Below are 19,323 nucleotides of genomic sequence, written 5' to 3'. Positions count from 1 at the left end.
CTATAAATTGTTTCCTCCCCATTCCCATCCAATAAAATACCAGAAAGTACAAGAAGTCCATGAAATATTAAATGGCAAGAGAAATTTATTAGAAATCATTATTTCACTTATCAATCTAATATCATGTTATCTTTTGCAGAAAAAACCACTTATATATCTTTCATCTGAGTATAACCTAACCAATATCTTCTATTAACTTCAGTAAAATCTCCTCCACACCAATCCAAGGTTAAGACTCAAACATGAAGAAAAATATTAATAAAACTCAATTATTAAGGTTGCTTTTCTCTACATCTCCTTACCTAAGACTAATGATTTTACTTAGTGAAAATTGTGAATAAATCTAGATTTGGTCTTGCAAATAATTTGAGTAAAAAGAAATCGGCTAAATATGAAGTATCTATTTGTATCCTAACAATTCTTACTTATGAAATCTTCATGAATTTCCTCCAGTGCTAAATCTGACATGATTTTGAGGTCAAAGCATCATTAACTCCATTAATATCTGGGGGAAGCTCATTGAGGTATTTATAAATTTTCCTTCAGTTATTTTTAAGTTTTGGTAATTCTTACTATTTGCCAATTACTGTGCCCCATCTTAGATATATATTGTATATAACACAAATATAATACATACTCTAGTTTCTACTAGAAGCCTGGAACTTGTTTACAAATGAGAATCTATAAAAACAGTATTGATATTGAAATCTCGGAATTATTAAGTGACACGAACTTTGTATATTAAGAGGATTTCAGTAATTCTAAGAAAATTTCTAAGTAAAATTAATGACAAGATAATCCAAAACTCTTTTTTCTTAGAAGAATCTAATATGGTTTATTCACCATAATTTCCAAAAACGAGTAAGGAAAGTACACATATACTAATGCTTAATTTTTTTCTTTAAAGAATCAGTACTGTGCGAATAAGAAATCTATTCCTTAATGATAGGTTATGGTCCTCTCTCATGTTGACTTGCTCTAATCTAGTAATGCTAAAGAGTGCTCCCAAGATTATGACTCACTCATGAGGCTCCACAATACCTGTCACTTTTAACATTAAAACTTGTGTTATATTAGGCTATATTCATTTTTGCTGGAAATTAGCAATTTATATTATATTATATTATATTATATTATATTATATTAGCAATTATGACCTATGAAACCAGATATCCTCTCACAGGTGTGAAAACTTTTTATTCCATTAATTTATTACATGTTGGCAAACAGAAGTGAACGGAGTAGATTTTAATTTCTCAAAGTATTGAGAAATAATACTTTGTTCAAACATTGGTTTAATAGCCTGGGAACATCATTTGTGAAACCTAAAATTTATTCTGTGTGGATCTCTTGGTGCCCAATTACACAAGCTGCAGGGTTTATATGTGAAAGTCTGTACAACTTATCTTTATATCTTTATTAATGTAAAGCGCACAGTATTTTAGATCTGGAACATAAGGTCAAGCTTGATTAGGTGTTTCCTTTGTTAGCTGTTTAAATATGAAGGAATCTCAGAGAGATAAAGTATCTTTCCCGAATCCTTTACCCAGTAAGTTGGTGACTCTGAGGTTTCTCTGGGATATACCAGCCAGGCTGTAAAGCCCAAGCTTTGCCCGCTACACCACATCCCTTTCTACACCCTAGTCCATAAAAAAAGGAAACATTTGATGCTTAAATTAAAAGGAGACATAAAAGATAGGCATCATTCAATTTCAACAAATATCACTAGTCTTTAACATCATTTAATGGTATCCAAAGGTAACGGCATTTGAATTTGAAAGTAATATATGCAATTTGTCATCCCTCTCATCCCATTGAAGAATATGGCAGATTCCAGTGGCATTAATAGAAAAATAGTTTGCTTGTAATGTGACTACCCCTTGAAAAACTAAAATAAATACACTTCTGAGTTAATTCTCCCTTTCAAGCAAAATGACCTAACAGTAACAGAAGAATAGGTCTTTTATACTTCCTTGAAATTTCCATTAAAGTAATGAAGACAATAAACTTTTGAGGAAAATGAAGAAAAAATCAATACTAAACAGAAGCATGATGAATATTTCTTTCTCTTTCTCATATACCTCTCTTGGCTTTATAATCCGCATACTTTCCTCAATGGGAAGTCCATGCAGTTGAAGCTGTGATTCAATAGCATACTGGAAAAGAAGGATGATTTATTAAAGCAAGTCCAGTGCACAGAAGTGCATTGAAATAACTTGGAAAGGAAGTGATAAAATAACAATAAGAGCATATAATTATAACAAATCCAAGGTCAAAGTTAAAAGGGACTAAACAGAATACATCAGAGAAGAGCTGTTTAATATAATTTACGTGCAGGAATCAGAACATCCCATGAAACACTAAATACTGAGCTGAATGGAAACACAGGGGTCAACCACACTTTAGGGAATTACAAGAGATTTTTGAATAAGATATTAAATCACCCGATCTAAGTCAAAACCAGAGTTTACAAAATAACCAAAGTGAGCAGCATGGATGTGATATGCTTGAAAATAGGATAAAGAAGTGGCTTACCTTAGAAAGGGTCAGCTAGTAAAAGGAAAGAACATCAAAAAGCTCCCTTTATTTAGAGTACAAGATATGGATGGGGACAAGCAATTACAGGGACGTTCAATTTTTTAAAGATATTAGGATTTTGATCCTTTTTAGTAAGATAATGGCTATTAATTTGTACATAATTAAATGACTTAAAATTACAAGATGCAGGCTAGAATAGTTAATGGTGATAACACAAAGGCACAAATCAAGTTTCTTTAGCCCTAAAACGGAAATAGCAATATACTTTTATTTGTGTAGGTGTCTGGAACAATCAGATTTCTTAACTAAATTGCTGATAAAGTAGCAAGATTTTTTTAGTGAACGACAAGAATTATTTTTAATCTTTAATAAATATTTTTGTCTATAATAATGCACCAATAATTATGCTAGCATGCAATGGAAACAAATGCACAAATAAAAGTTTATATTCCTATTCCATGTAGCTAAAGGGTTAAGCACTGAGTTATGTATCGATTTGATTTTAGAAAATAAAACAGCAACAAGAATTAATAAAACATTTATAACTGCACTTGATTTAGACCAGTGGTTTGCTCAATGTCTTTAAAAAGACTAATAAATCAATGTTCCTATTCAATCCTTTCCTCCCTTAACACATGTTTTACTTGAACAAAAGAAATAAAGCTACAATCTATTAAAAATGCCTAAATCAAAAGCATTTGTCAGATCTTTTTATTATAAGGTTACTTGGAAAAGACTAGTGAGTAAACATTCAAGTCAGGCAAATGATATGCTCCTCTAGAAGAGTACAAAGAATATAAATACAATTTGAAAAATCCTTACGTGATCTGAAGGGAAGGCTTTGGCTTCTAGAAGAATTTTATACCGTTTTGGCGTAGGCTTAAAAAACGATAACTGCAATGAAATTGATTTATTGAGAAAAGTGTTAATGCACAATTTATACATTTGTTCATTTTACACCACACTTTCATTTTACAATCTCCAGCATTTTAAAGGCATTAATTAATTAAACATTTAGACGTGTTTCAAGGGTAACTTTTCCAATTAGCCTTGCTTCCAATGCACTATAAAGAGGAAGAGGATATTGGCTCTTTTGTCAATACAAATTACATTTGTCAATGGAAATGCAAACTTGGGGGAAAATGTGAATATGATAAAATCAAATTCTCAAACTTAAATTTTAATTGACAAGTTATCTTCCAAATGCATTTAATAGTAATTCTTGTATTGTGAGACTGAACTATCATGTTGTATGTATGTCTTATTCACTGCTGACTTGGTTTTGAGTATATAATATTTCCACTGTTTTATTACTTTATGAAATATTATTTTAGGTCCAACGAAAAGTACCTATCCCTCATGAAACATTTGACATTTCTAGAGGCACCAGGAAGAAGTAGCTTGTTAGTTCCGGGAGGCCCTTTCATTGCTCCTCAGAGTTCCTGGAGAATAAATACTGACTGACGATAATAACAATGGAAATGATCGCTACTGTTAATTGGGTGTTGATCATTGGTCAGGGTGCTAAAGCAATATTCACATGGTACCACATTTTATACTTGTGCATACCTATGAGGTAGGTATTATTGTCTGCATTTTTACAGAGAAGAAAATCAAGATTTAGAAATGCCAAAACCTGCGTTCCAAAGTCAAACAGCCATTAAGTAGCTTAGCTGGGAGTCAAACTTAGGGATGTCTGAACTTAAAACCTGCTGTTTACCATCTTACTTAACATACTCCACAAGCATGCTCTTTCAGGCATATTTAATAATCATTTCTCCATTTTATTAAAATAAAATATTAACATCTTCTCGTGCATCTTGGTCATGTAGGCATGTTTTCAATAACTCACTTAAAAAATGAAATAATTTTTCAAAGCATCAAGCAATTACGAAAGGCATATTATTCCAAATCAAGAATATAGTTGAGAATTTAAGGTTTACATATTTATTACATACTTAGGACATAAGAAGCACTTTGAACACAGTAATTATTTAAGATACTAGATCTCTTTTCTCCAATTTAGTTTTAGTTTCTAATTTTTTTAACCTACTCCTTAAAAATTAATCTACAAAAACTACTGATCAATAATCTCACCCTACTACATTCTGGCATATTGAAAAACTGTTTCTCTGAAAAACTCAGTGTTTGCTAGCATTTGTACATGATGGTTTTGTGGCCTTGAAAGCACTTTTGCTGTTCACCCACTGTGACTCTTATTCCTTAGGTTCTGAGATAAGAGCTATTCATTTTTCTAAAGCTCTTTCCAAGCGTCGACTCTTCCATAATTATGAAGAAGCCATTCCATTATGGTCCAGCATTTCCTGGTAAAAAATAAATAACCTCACAACTTATTTTTAAATAAGCAAACCACCAGATGCTCATGAATTAAAGATAGAAAAATGTCAGATTCTGTAAATGAGTGTATACTAAACATTGATGGGAAAGGAAACTTACCAGTAGAAGATGTAAATTAACAGTCAAACCATTCATTAGGCCTATTTCCTTCTCGTTGGCTCCTGCAAAATAAATATATCATAATTTAGATTTTTCTATCAGTTCTAAAGACACATGGAAAAACGAAGTCAGGAGGTTTCACTTCATCCTTAATGTTTTTAGAGATAAGGGCATATTTGATGTGTCATCTCAAAGAAATGGAAGTTTTCCCACTTGACGCATTTTATCAAACAATATCTGGACTCACATGCACATAGCTAGCTAAAAATTATATTTCCTTTTTGATATAGTAAATAATAACAACAAAATAATGAAGCATTTCCTTTTTCCTGTAAACTAAAAATGATTTATCCCATTATCAGCTGGTTTGTCAAATTCCCACAGAGCACATTTTCGAGGTAAGTGTATCTCTAAAAGGAATCTAAAAAGAAATGAAGGCCAATCACATTTTTAAAGCTGGTTCTTTCTAATGTCAAATTCAAATGCAGCTTTCATAAAAGAGGGCTTTTTTGCCAAACATAATTCACTGTTATTACAGTGAGATATATAAGAGTTTATAAGACAAAAGAGCCAGGAAGCAAAATACAAAGAGCTAAAGAGCTCTGGGCTTTATTCATACACACTGATACAAGATAATTAATACAGATATGCATTGTCTGATGGAGAACACAGGCAAAATTAAGATATCCACTACACAATCGTAATCATATCTAATTCCTATTAACAAGGGTTTTGGCACTTAAAATAGATCCAGAGACAATAATAACACTTTCCCTATTTTTAGTTCTTATCATGTCTCTCTTTTTTTTTTTTTTTTTGAGGAAGATTAGCCCTGAGCTAACATCCACTGCCAAGCCTCCTCTTTTTGCTGAGGAAGACTGGCTCTGAGCTAACACCCATGCCCATCTTCCTCTATTTTATATGTGGGACGCCTACCACAGCATGGTTTGCCAAGTGGTGCCATGTCCGCACCCGGGGTCCGAACTGGTGAACCCTGGGCCCCTGAAGTGGAACGAGCGCACTTAACTGCTGCGCCATGGGGCAGCCCCCTCTTATGATGTCTCTTAAAGGCAATTAGATCTGTGTCATAGGAAGGGTGTCTCTTTACCATCAATGAGAAAAACGAGTTATGAGCTTTAATGTTTGTAAGACTGGACTAGGATTAGAGAAAATGTATAATACAAGTCCTACATTTTGTATCCAAAGAGATACTTCTGATAGAGTCCTCTTTTAAGAGAATGGCCAGTAAGAGGAATAACTAATCTAATTAATAGATAGATTCCAGCATAAATTCACTTGAAAGGAGGCCACTGGGATTAAGCGTGTAACTTAGGAATTTATATTTCAACACAGTCATTTCAGGAAGGACCTGTGTCTTCATCTAGTCAAGAAAAACTTCTTGCTACATTTAGCAGAGGATTTCCCCATTTGATATGCGTGGTTGGTAAATAAGTGGTGAGTGTTAAAAATGTATCCTGGTCACTCTAAGTTGATTGTATCTGAAGTCCAGGGGCAATAGGAACAATCTCACTTCACATTCCTATTGCGAAATAAAGTTTCTCTTAAACATACTAGATAGATATGAATGTGATAAACTTACGTCATATACAGTGGCAGATGCCCTCTCCTACAGTATGAAAATGTTTTTGACATACAATAAAGGAAGTGCAGCCAGCTTTATTATATTTGTGCCTTTGTATTATGGTATGAATTTTTCTGTTGTTTTTAAAACAAAACATTATCTAAGATACCTAATCTGATATTATCCTTACCTTCCTGTTAGCTGTTTACATGCACCTTTTCTGAAAACCATTTATTTCAATAAAAAATATTTTGGCAGGGAGAGTGGAAACGGGGGAGTAATAATATAAAGAGAGAGCAGAATTAGCAGAAAGGGAAGCACTTGAAGGACTTTAATGAGAAGGAAACAAAAGAAGAAAAGAATTCAAAAATTAGTTATCACAAATGAAAGCAAAGAAATGGAAGAGTCAGGAAGATAGGGAGAGTTTCCATAGAATGTCAGGCATTCTGTTTTTGCTTAATGATTGCATCTTGATTAAAATGACTAGATTCCTCGGAAATTTTAGTCCTGCAAACAATACAGTGTTCATTTTGGATCACATTTTTCTTGCCTGGAATGTGATGAACAGATGTGCTGGGCTGAATTAATCTAGACAGACACTTGGCATTGTGTCCCCTCACTTTTAATGGCATACTAACACTTGGATCAATTCTTTGTAACTAACCCCTCGCTGACGTGAATAATTTGTCTGCTCGCACGCACGAAGATTCTCTCACCTGAAACACTTTAAATTGAACCATGAGCTTCACAAAATGCTCTCCTCACCTGCTACTGAACTTTGTCAAGGCCGGTCAGGCCATTTAACATGTGTGCGTGCCCACACACGTATCTGAGGATGGCACAAATATTAAAGTTTCAGAACATTAACAGAAATGTTTATTCCAAATATAGCCTAAGGGCAGGAAAGAATCAAGTGTTCTTAACATCAAAGGGCAACAGATCAGACTGATTTTTAGTGTATTTTCATAGGAAAATTTACCCAATTGACCTCTCTCTTTTGGTTCAAATTGTATGTCTGAAATCAACATATGTTCTTCTAAGATAGTCCAGTACCATCTGCATTCCATAAGAAATTAAATCTTTTTTTTACAGAAATTCTTTAAAATTGCTTTTCTTTGTTCTTTTTCTTTTTCCTAAGAGCTCGTTTTGAATTAATGTTGAAACATCAAGAACTACAAGTATTGGGGAGCAAATTGTTTCGAAAACTTCCTGAAAGCTTCTCAGGTTTGGAAGAGTCTCTACTGAAGGAGATCATCCACGATTCACCGCAATAAATGTCAACATTTGAATCACTTCATCTGAGATGGATGTGACGCAGGGTTCTCGTTTGAAGGGTGCTTTCCTGCTTGTTTACTTATTGAACATAATATTTTGCCTTACCAGAAGGTGAACCTTAGTTAAATGCAAGCATTGCCTTCTGATCTCAATGCCTGGTACACTAATCTGTATTGAGCCCTTGCAATGTGTCAAGGCTTCTAAATATGTGACTTGTATTGTCTCCTATAGTCTCCACAGTAATCCGATAAAGTATCTACTTGATTTTCCATTTTTATCAACGAGGAAACTGACATCCAAAGAGATGAATTAACTTGCCTGAAGTCTCACAGGTAGGAAGCAGGAAATAGAATCTTATCTTCTCTTAAAAAAAATAATTAAAATCTTTGTTCAAGATTAGATTTGGAAGCATTGTTTACATTTGGTCCCTATAAGTCAAATAATGGAAGTCCATGTTCATTATCAACATCCTTCTGCATCTTTCTAATCCTAATTTAATTTCAAATATTTTGCAAAGTGAAGATAACAGGGCCCCAAGTTCCTTAGTGTTTGATAAGAGGGTTCCCAATGGATCTCATAACTGCCATACCATGCTCTGTATATTTTATTAAGCAGATGCAAATATTGTGGTGGATTTAGTTGTAAGGATTGTAGTTAGGCTACGTCCGAAAACTTTCCACTCTGTTTTTCAAGCAGCAAATGTCGGTGGCCTCTAGAGGAAGCCAGTGCATGGTTGAGGATTCGTAACTGTTTGGAGAGAGTTTCCAGGGATTATTGCTTTTCTGCGGGTCAACCAGAAGTTTCATAAAGCAAATTTATGTTCACATTACCACATTTTTATAAGCTGAAATTCATGTATGTAGTCCTTTGTGATTTTTATGTACCCAGGGAAAAGTAGGCTTAATAATAATACTAATAATATTCTTCAGCAGTTCTATTTCTAGTATCTTGATAATATGACATTAATTATAAGGGAAAGTTAGTCCATGTTTTGCAGAATTGTTGGCACTATATAAAATGTTTTATTAATAGTTTTTCTTCTCATCTGAAATTGAAATGCTTTTCTATGTCTAAGAATAAATATGATTGCTCATTGTCTCTTCCTCCTCTCTATCCATTCCATCAATTTGTACACACAATAATTTTTATTATCCTCCTGTTACTCCTTTTTGAGAAATTTTATGGTGAAATAAAGGCTGTGGTTTTAAGGACATAGAAAATTCAATTATAGCCCCAAATATTCAACTTGTCTGTTTGCTCATGACAAATTTAGATAGCCTAGTAAGTAGCAAAAATAAATTTGACTTCTGCTGCTCCTTCCTGTAGTTACCATATGATTATTTTAATTATTTTCTAATTTATACAGCATCACTTCCAAAGAGGATTTGAAGTTTCTTATATTACAATGTGAGGAAGGATGACAAAAAGTAGAAATAGAGTACAATATATGCAGATGAGAAACAAATTAGAAGCTGTTAAATGTTTTTGCTACTTCAAATTTTCTCAGAACTTCCTAGTAACTGAAGCAAAACGGGAATCTGCCTGGGATTTATAACAAACAAGATAAACACAAACACACATACAAACACCTTCTTAAAAAATCTGCTCCTACTAAAGCAAACAGAGCAAACATTAATTTTTCAACTCAACTTAAGAACAATTTCTCTGATATACACAAATATAAAAGCATAGAAATTTGGGGGATAATAGTTACTGAAATTAAAAAAGAAATCAAGCTTTTAAAATATTGCTCATAATACACTTTGCAGACGCTGTCAATTTGTATTCTTTTGGTTAAGAAAAAAGTGGTAGAAATATTTCTCCTAATAAAACATGAATTACAGAGAACAAAAGAGACATTTAATAAAATAATCAGGGGCTGGCCCTGTGGCAAATGGTTAAGTTTGTGCACTCCACTTCAGTGGCCTGGGGTTCGCCGATTTGGATCTTGAGTCCATACCTACGGACCGCTCATCAAGCCATGCTGTGGCAGCATCCCACATGGAGGAACTAGAATGACTTACAACTAGGATGTACAACTATGTACTGGGGCTTTGGGGAGAGGAGAAAAAAAAAGAAGAGGAAGATTGGCAACAGATGTTAGCTCAGGGCCAATCTTCCTCACCAAAAAAAGAAAGAAAAAGAAAAAAAAACAATTCACATCATCACAACTTAAAATAAATAAATTAATCAAATAATCATTAAACTAAATATCACCTTCATTCACTGACAATATTTCAAATGAACTATGACAATGCATTTGTCATGTAAGGCTTGAGACTTTGGGAAGATATATATATATATATAATAAACAATATATATTTATTGAATTTCCTGTCTACAGAAGTGAGTAAGCCTATTTCAAGGGATAATTTTTATCTTTTACATCCCTTATTATTACAACCAAATGTGTGTAATTTAGTTAATACAACATTCAAGCACAAAAACACAGAAGAAGAAATGAAGTTTATCCCATATGTGTTATAACTTTGTATGGTATTTCAAAGACACACAAAAATCTTTAAAGCTAGAGTTGATAAATATTCTTTAAAAAAATTTAATAAGTATAGTCCTTTTACTTTTCTAAATTGATTTGACATTTAGTCTTTTTTTTTTTCATTTTCCTTAGTAATGATAATGAGAGGTGGCTGGTTTGAAATTTCAGTGATCATTGCGACACAGAGGTATTTGCTGAGCAACAAAACACTTGCACATTTAATAAGTTGCAATAGAGCTATAAACTTTTAAAGGGTCAAAGGAAATCTTTTTGCAGGATTTATTGGCTTCCTAAATAAATCTCACTCACTAACCTCACCTTACCACTTCCCTGGCCTGTATATAAACATCCCAACTCTGTTAGAAGATGATAAATATTAAGCACAAAATAAGAGGATGAAAACACAGTTTATGTTTTGAAAGCAAAACTAGTAAAGAAAAAAACAATCCACAGCTAAGGATAACATGTATGCTCAGGTCAAATTAATTCAGGATGTTTTTCAGGTTTTTTCTTTGACATTTGAATAAATATAATTTGTTTCTAAAAAATGAACACAAATAAAAGCATTATGAAACAACGATTTAATACACCTTTAAACGTAACCCAGGAATGTTCTGGTGATTTCCTCCGTCAGAATATACACTCATCCAGATAAGGCTGATGGCCTGATCGCATGCTCTGTGTTCCCAAGAACCTGCCTGGTATAGAAGGACACGCTCGGTTTTCATCTTTACCTGCTCAGTTGATAAAGATTCTGGCCTTGGGTACCAGCCCCAGGCATTGACAGCTGTGCAGTTTCACCCTGGGGCTTCCTGTGAGTGGCCTGGACTCAGGCCCTACACCCTCAGCCTGGCTCCATGTGCTGCCCTGAAAATACTGTGCTTCCCAGCTTCCAACTGCTCCTTTCTTCAGCAATGGCTATATTTCTGGTCTATAGAGATTTCTGTTTAATTTTTTTTAGTATTGCTACATGTTTCTTAATCTAATTTTTTTTCTATCATTTTTCCGTGTTTTGAATAGAAAGGAGCATTTTCAGTTTGTATTTAATCTGTTATCTTATAAAAATGCAGAAGTCAATATTCTAACTGCATTTTAAACAGCCTTTCAACAAATATCCCTGTTTTTATTCCTATCTTCACTCCCGCTCCTCGAGGTGCATCTTGTGAGTAATTCTCAATCCTTTGAAGAATCAGCAGTGTAAAGCAGGTGACTTTCCATTTTGTCACCAATGGGAGATTAGGTTTACTTTTGTTTTTTACAAAGACAGTTACCACATGTCCAGCTGCCATATAACTACCAAAAAATATTATTACTATCATCTCTTTTGCCATTCTACTTGTCCTTTAGGGTTCACACTTTTTAAATTTTTTCTAACTTCATTAAGAGTTGTTTAGTGAGATTTCAGCAAAAAACAGGACTTAAATGTGTGTGTTCAGTCTCCATCATTACCTGGAAATTGCCTCTTTTTTAAAGCACTTATCCCATTGATTAATTCTATATTTCTTCGTATTGTGTGACTATGTTTATATATTAATTTTATATTTCTTCCTTTACAGGGAGTCCCATGGGGATAAGGGTGGTGAGGATTCCTACCCATCATTTTATCCTCAGTGTCCACCACAAATCCTGACACACAGCAGAGATTCAATAATTATTTTTTGAATAAACAAGATATTCCCCAGATTTTAATCACTTGCTAATTGCCATAATTCTTCCCGGATGTAAGTCTTACTTTCCCCACTGTAATTCCATTTTTCTCCCAGCTCAAGTTGATTTTGTCTTCTGATTATTGGCCAAGATACAATTGGAACGAAGCGATAAAGACATTTTTAATGCTTGCCTCTAAGGAAGTGAAGTTTGAAAAAGCATTTCAACAGCGGAGGTTTCCCTAAGTCCTCCAAATATTTCCAAGTAACACCGCTCCAATTGCCTAAATGTCGTTAATTTTTTTGTTCAACATCCTAAATTTTATATGAGATTTTGGGCAATGCTGAACATTCAGCCCAATTAAATAAATAACTTTTCTCAAAATGTTAACACATTTACCATCTAAAACTATCTAGAATACCACCAAGAGTACAGAGAACTCACTTTAGGAAACATGCTATAGAACATAAAACAGCATCCACTATAATATTTTCAACAATACCCAGCCTAATCTTAAATAGATCACCATGGATAAAGCCGAAATAAGCCAAAAAATGATTGATGTTTTAGACCTTTAGCATGTGAAAGTTAGGGTTTATTTTACCATATAATAAAATCTTAGAAAATTCATTTAAGTTGATTTTTATAAAATTTGTCTGATTATAAATTAATATGATGCATGTGTTTTTCACTGGGGAGTAAACATTAGTGTCAAAATATACAAAAAATAATAACTTTTCTTTTATTTTTGTACCAAGTAACCCAGTTACGTTCATTACAGCAATCAAATGCCAGTTAAAGGTACACTTACTCTGTTGTAGTACGGATTAAATAGAAAATCAGGATGGCCTTCAATAAGATTTTTACTTTATAAGCAATGTTTATAACTAAATGATAATATCTTTACAATTTGGGGGGAAAAACTCACTTTGTACTTACCTACAATGTCATTCATAAGGCCTACAATGGTCTCGTCTCCTGTAATCCAAGGACGTTTCCCTACCTCGTGACCATAGCCTCCCCTGGAATTGGAAAGGGACACAAAGAATCTTAGCTTCTGGGTGTGTGGGTATGTGCGTGAGATTTTTCAAATATCAGCATTAGCAAGGGGACATTTCTAAATGAGTCTTTGTAACATTTTAGCAATTACTTGAAAGCATACTTTTTTAAAAACCAAAAGTAACACTTGAGAACTCTGTTTTTTAACTTGTCATTTTTAAATTTCTTTGATGTCTTTTTTGTTAGGGTTAGAGAAGATTACCCATATAATATTTCATTATTTTTCTCTATTTTAGAGTCTAAGATGTTCTTTTTTCTTTCGAAATTTTTGAGGCTACTTGAACACTATGCTTATATAACTATAGCACACACTAGTATCTATACTAAAACATACTATTTTTTGAGGCTGGAGATTAAATGATTATAAATTAAAATTTAAAATATAGCTACAATCTATAAATTAAATAGAAGTGTATAAAATGTTACTATACTCATGATGACATTTTAAGTAGATAATGAAACTTGGCAATAATCAAAGCCAACACTACAGCTTGACTTATTTTCTAGCAATTTCCTCTATCATATTCCAGCTCAATTTTATCACTCTAGCACGTATCCCAGTAGGCATAAAGGAAAAACACAAAACATACGAGAACTTCAACTCTCAAGAAATTTCCATCAAATGAGGAAGGCAAATATATTTGAAAAATGTAAAAGAAATGAAAACAAAGGATCGGTGGAAGTGACTTTGTGCACTATCACAAACGTGTATCTTAGGGAGCTCTGAATTAGATTGTTCTTCATTCTTTTGGAATCCAAAAATTATGTAAACTCTGAAGAAAGGAGTGTGTGCTTTTTGTATAGTGCAAACAGTGTTTGAATCCACACTCTGGAATTCAGTGGACTGGCAGTGGCGAGCTGGGAAATCTGCTCTCAGAGGCGGAGGGCAGCGGAATATTCCACCCCAAATATGCCACTGTGATGTACTCATTATCTTGAGCTGAAGGCACGTGAAAAACAGCAAATGCAGGGAGAGGCTTGCTCTGATCTCCCCTATCTGCCTATAGATGGATTCTTCAAAGGGAACTCAGTTGTTATAAAACTCCTTCCCAGGAATTTTGTCAACCAGGGAAAATGGACTCCTACCACAGAAGAGGCTAGAAGTGAAGACCACGCCCACACAGACTTTGTCACAAACCTCATATCTGTCGTGTATTCTTCAAGGGCCCATTCATCTCTCCTAAAAGTTATTTAATATCCTGGAAGCAGCCTTCATCCGCTTCCCCTTTCCCTATTAAGATGGTATTTAAGCCTGAATTCTAAACCACCTCGGGGAATTATTTTTCCCTGGCTATCTCCCTTTTATACAGGAGGTATTCATGTTAATAAACTTCTGTTAGTTTTTCTCTGGTTCACCTGTCTTTTGTTACAGGGGTCTGAGCTAAGAACTCAGAAGGATAGAGAGTGAAAATTATTTTTCCTCTCCTATAGGGCAGGGGAACTGGAGCAGAGGAGCTCTGTTTTTTAGCCTTTGCTGATTTTGTCACGCAGAAAAGTTCCTAAAAACGTTTTCCACTTATAATGCTTTGTTTTTAAGTTGCGCTTGCTTATAGGAACCAAGGCAGAACACTGCCAGATGGCCAAACTGCAGAACCAGTCCAAACCAGAAAGGTCCCAAACGGCCGCCAGAAGCCATGCACAAAAGGAGGTGCCGTGTGCAAGAAGGCGAGCTCTGAGAATGCCCCAAATGCCCCTGCTCCCAAGTGATGATAGGGAGACCACTCCCCCTTCACGTCCCATAAAAACCTCGTTCACCTTCCATTTGAGAAGGGGTTTTAGAACACAAGCACTGCCTCCTCCATTCATTAATCATAGAATAAACGTTTCTGCTCTGCTATTCTGAACCCAGTCTCCTTCTATTGGCGTGGGTGGCTCCGGGCAAAAAGACTCACTTGCTGTCACCCATCACTTGGGTCTCAGTAACAATTTTCCTGGCATGAGTATCCCCATTGCGCTCAATTTCGTGATATCAACAAAAATCCTGGGGACCGGCCATTGGCGCAGAGGTTAAGCTCGCACGTTCCGCTTCTGGGCCACACAGGGTTCGCTGATCAGATCCCGGGTGCGGACACGGCACGGCTTGGCAAAAGCCATACTGTGGTAGGTGTCCCAGGTATGAAAGAGAGGAAGATGGCCATGGGTGTTAGCTCAGGGCCAGTCTTCCTCGCCAAAAAAGAGGAGGATTGGCAACAGTTAGCTCAGGGCTAATCTTCCTAAAAAAAAAAAAATCCTGAATATTTAGCAATTGTCTTACATCACCTGGTAATGAGCCAGTTCCAGGTCACTGCTGGTTACGAAAATACACTTATTAGAAGCTTATAGGGCCTAATAATTTTCTCCTTTTGTAAAAATAAACGGATGACAATAGGTACCTTAAAGAATTGCTGTGAAAAATAAATAACATGTAAAAGAGATTGGTACATAATACCCCTTTTCTGAGTCTTCTTTAATTTAATGCTAAAACTCTCTTCATTATCATGTGATGTACAACACAATTTTTAAGCTAATATTTAGATTATGATATAAACTTAGATGAAGGAAGAGAACTTTCTTTGGGAATAGACAGACTATGAGAGCTAAGGAGGAAGAGAAAGGCAATTGTTAGCTATTATTATTCATATTATTATTAGATCGCCTGTAGCTTGCCTCTTCCTTGACTTCCAGTATAAATGCTAAAGACAAAAATCATTATCATTAAGTGGTAGTTAAAGGCAGATACTTGGATCCTTTTTTATTTTAATCACATACAGCTCCATGGCCTTGCTGATAGCACAATACATCTTATTACATTTAGGTAGTAAAATTCTATGTTCTGCCTCAGAGAATTTATATCTCAGAATATTATGCCACCTACTTCTCACTCTGGTAGACACGGTAGTAATAATCTTTAAGGATGCGTTTCTTCCCGCAACGCTTTTGGCATCTCCCTCTCTTTAAAATATCACACACATAGTCTGCTCCTTCATTTTGCCAGTCTACTAGCCTGGGGTAGTGAAATGTATTTAGGAAGTGTTATCCAAATAAACTCAAAGTAAAGTGGCCTGTCATTAGAAAGACTTGATGTAGATTGCAGTGCAGTTATAAACATATGTATTAGAGTTAAGAAAAAGATTATATTGCTCTCCTTCAAAACTGCTTAATATAGTGGCAAGCTTCTTTTACAAATGCTGGAAAGGAAAGGAGTGCATGGGAGAGAGTTAACTCACTACCATGGCATAAATCATTGCCACGAGTGGGGTGTTCTCTGAGACGTCTACGGAGCAGTATTTGCTCACAAAATTAGATGTCAGGATGTAAAACCTAATTAGGAAGTTAATAAAAACGTGGATTCTCTTTGAAATAGGACTAGGCTTTAACCACCCTACAAAATGCAAAGTGGTCCTGCTTTTAAAAGCTCCCGCAGTAAGTAAATAAATGACTTCGGGCTTCCTTAATGATATCGCAACTTTTTTTTCTGTGACCCAATGGATGATTAGCCAACACAGATTTCAGGAAAATCTTTGTAACATGTCATACCATGTATTTTCCTAGTCATATTGAAGGGTAGCAGAATAAGCCACACTAACATTTGCCTCTTTAGCTTAAGGTTTATTTTGAGCTGAAAGCATTTGAAAAACAACAAATGAAGGGAGAGGCTGTCTCTGAACTCCCCTTACCAGCCTGAAGACAGATCTTTAAAAGGAACTCAGTTGTCACACATCCCCACCCCAGGAATTTCATCACCAGGGACGATTGACTCTCCCACAGGAGAGGAGAGAAGAAGTCAACACCACACCCAGACAAAGTTCGTCACAAACGGTCACACCTCCCATCTATTTGAAGGGCCCATTCATCCTTCCTAAAAATCATTTACACTCCCCTAAGGAGCCTACGTCTTCCCATATTAGACGACATATAAGCTCTCAAATCTCACCGCTTTTCTGGGTATTCACTTTTTTTTGGCCCTGTGATGCCCTCATGCACATAATATTAAAAATTAATAAATTTTTATGCCTTTTCCTATGTTAATCTACCTGTTCTCAGTTTATTTCACAGACCCAGCTATTGGACCTAGGAGGATAGAGAGAAAGTCTTTCCTCCCCTAAAATACACTTTTTTTTAAAGAAAGGAGCACTCAACTGGAAGGGGACTACAGTGTCTGCTTCGCCACGGCCCTTCTGCACACCTTTCACCATTTAAAGTAAGTCACTGTCTGCAAACGAGATGGTTTGTTCCTAATATGTGATTCAGTGGCCCATTTTCCTCTTTAAATAATCCTACCTAAAATGTCACAGTTCTTAGAAGAATCCCTAAGAAGACATAACTGTGGCAAGTTTTTGCTCCTATGAAAAATAAAGAAAACCATTTGTCTAGCAGATAGGGAGACTTAAAATATTGTGATTATATCTTAGGGACATAACATACATTTCTCACTTAAAATGTACTCTTTAAGACTATTTTTCCTTTCCAATTTATCACTATGACTATTAATCTACGTTATTCTCCTTTAAATAATCTGGGCCATTAGTAAATATCTACTATAAAACGTTCTCAAATAATTCTTTAAGCTTATTGCCTACCCATTCTAGCATACCCACAGGGTCCAAGCATATTGATATTGTTGCTTCCTATTATTATAGCATCATTTTGCTGATAATTATTATGAATCAGGTGGGTCAAATCACCCTAAAAGCTTTCTATTTGAGATTATTAATATTATCTAAGTATTGTCTTTTCACAAAACAAATATACTCTCCAAAGCAAAGTGCTATCAATCTACTTTAGAAATTACGTACAGTTGAAAATAATAAGCATTTTTTTAAAAAACAGAGGTAAGTGCTTTATTTTCAGCTTTTTCTTGAGCAACTTGAAGTTTTAGAAGAAACGTTTTGGGTCCTAAAATATTTCTAAGTGTGCCTCTATTCTTGACTTTCCTTTAGGATAAGTAATCAAAGATGGTAGCCATATGAATTATAAGATCGGGCTTCATCATGACCAGTGATGGTTAATTTGTAGGGAATATGTCTGCAATTGGCCATTGGCCATAAAAGATGACAACCATGAGCTAAATGTCATTTCCTACCTTATAGGTCATGGATGGCCAGTCAGAAGCTTGCTACAATATCCCAGAACAATATCTCACTTAGTCCAAGCACTCTAATTTTTTATGTACTGTTAAAATTATACATTTTTAATATGATTTCTTTTCCTGTTAAGCAACTAATTTCAATGTGTATTACAGTATTTAGCGACTGCATAGCTCTCTTTGACTAGTCCCTCCTGAAATCTTCCTCTGGTGAAGAAGAGAGGAAGGCACTGACCTGGCTTGGATATCAGCTGAGAAGGGCAGAGATGGGGTTGGAGGAGGTGATAAGGAACAGATGATCAGATAAAACTCAGCACAGTAATGGGAGAACCCAGATCTAGAGGAAAACCAAACTTATGCGGGGGAGATTTAGTATAAAACAAAAGCAATAATCAGAAAAAGAAGTGAAAGGATCTATAGCCCACCAGAGTGCCATGCAGATTACTTTAAACTGAAAGCACGGAACCAAACAGCAACCAAAGAAAGAAACATTATCTAAAGTTAAGCAGAGCCTCCTGACAATACAGCTGCCGTTGACCCACCCTCAGAGAGGATGGCCCTTAGCACCAGGTGGTGTGAATTGAGTTGCTATCAATCTCCTTCCCAGGTGGCTTCTAGCAAGCAAGCATATATACTGTCCGTTTTCATGAGGATGAAAAAGCGCAATAGAACTTTCCGTACTTTCCTACTGAAGTCCTAAAACTCCCCGCTTTTGTTGGCCGATCTGTCACCCTTACCCCTGGCTGTTCCGTGAATCACTCCTTGTGGAGTGCTGCTCCGTGCCTGTAAAATAAACTTGTCTCCTGATAATCTGCTGGTCCTCAAATAATTTGCAGGCCCTCAATCACTAGGACATAAATTGGTAGAGGAAAAAGTTTTCCTCCCGAAAGAACCTTAGCTGGGAAAGGCCAGAGTGGAATTTTAAGCTAAATGTTTAGGAGCAAAGAAATAATGAACACTTTTGAGATCAAAGATGGGGCATGGGACAGGAGGGAACGGGCTTGTGAACTTGCACCTCGAACACCAGCGACATGGACAGGCAGGCAGGGCCATGATGTGGACCGGGCCACCACAACTTAAAGCAAGAAGGCTAAATAAAACAAAATAAACTAGCTACCTAATCTTTTTCTCAGAAGAAGCCTTTTTTTAAAATTTAACTGACATTATTTGAAGCATTAAAATCATTAAAATGCACCTCCTTCC

General features: G+C 35.3%; 1 protein-coding gene across 2 annotated transcripts in view; it reads right to left on the bottom strand.

The window, feature by feature from the left end:
* KYNU (kynureninase) overlaps nucleotides 1-19,323 on the bottom strand; it is a 111,297-nt gene that overhangs the window by 60,840 nt on the left and 31,134 nt on the right. For both annotated transcript variants that reach the window (XM_014852159.3, XM_014852160.3), the window contains exons 4-7: nucleotides 12,936-13,018; nucleotides 4,996-5,057; nucleotides 3,361-3,432; nucleotides 2,082-2,156 (exon numbers count right to left, since the gene is read on the bottom strand). In XM_014852159.3, coding sequence (XP_014707645.2) covers nucleotides 2,082-2,156; nucleotides 3,361-3,432; nucleotides 4,996-5,057; nucleotides 12,936-13,018 — 292 coding nt within the window. The remainder of the gene's footprint in view (nucleotides 1-2,081; nucleotides 2,157-3,360; nucleotides 3,433-4,995; nucleotides 5,058-12,935; nucleotides 13,019-19,323) is intronic.

This window comes from Equus asinus, chromosome 4 (genome assembly GCF_041296235.1).
Source record: "Equus asinus isolate D_3611 breed Donkey chromosome 4, EquAss-T2T_v2, whole genome shotgun sequence".
Classification (NCBI taxonomy): domain Eukaryota; kingdom Metazoa; phylum Chordata; class Mammalia; order Perissodactyla; family Equidae; genus Equus; species Equus asinus.
This window is presented reverse-complemented; position numbering and strand designations above follow the sequence as displayed.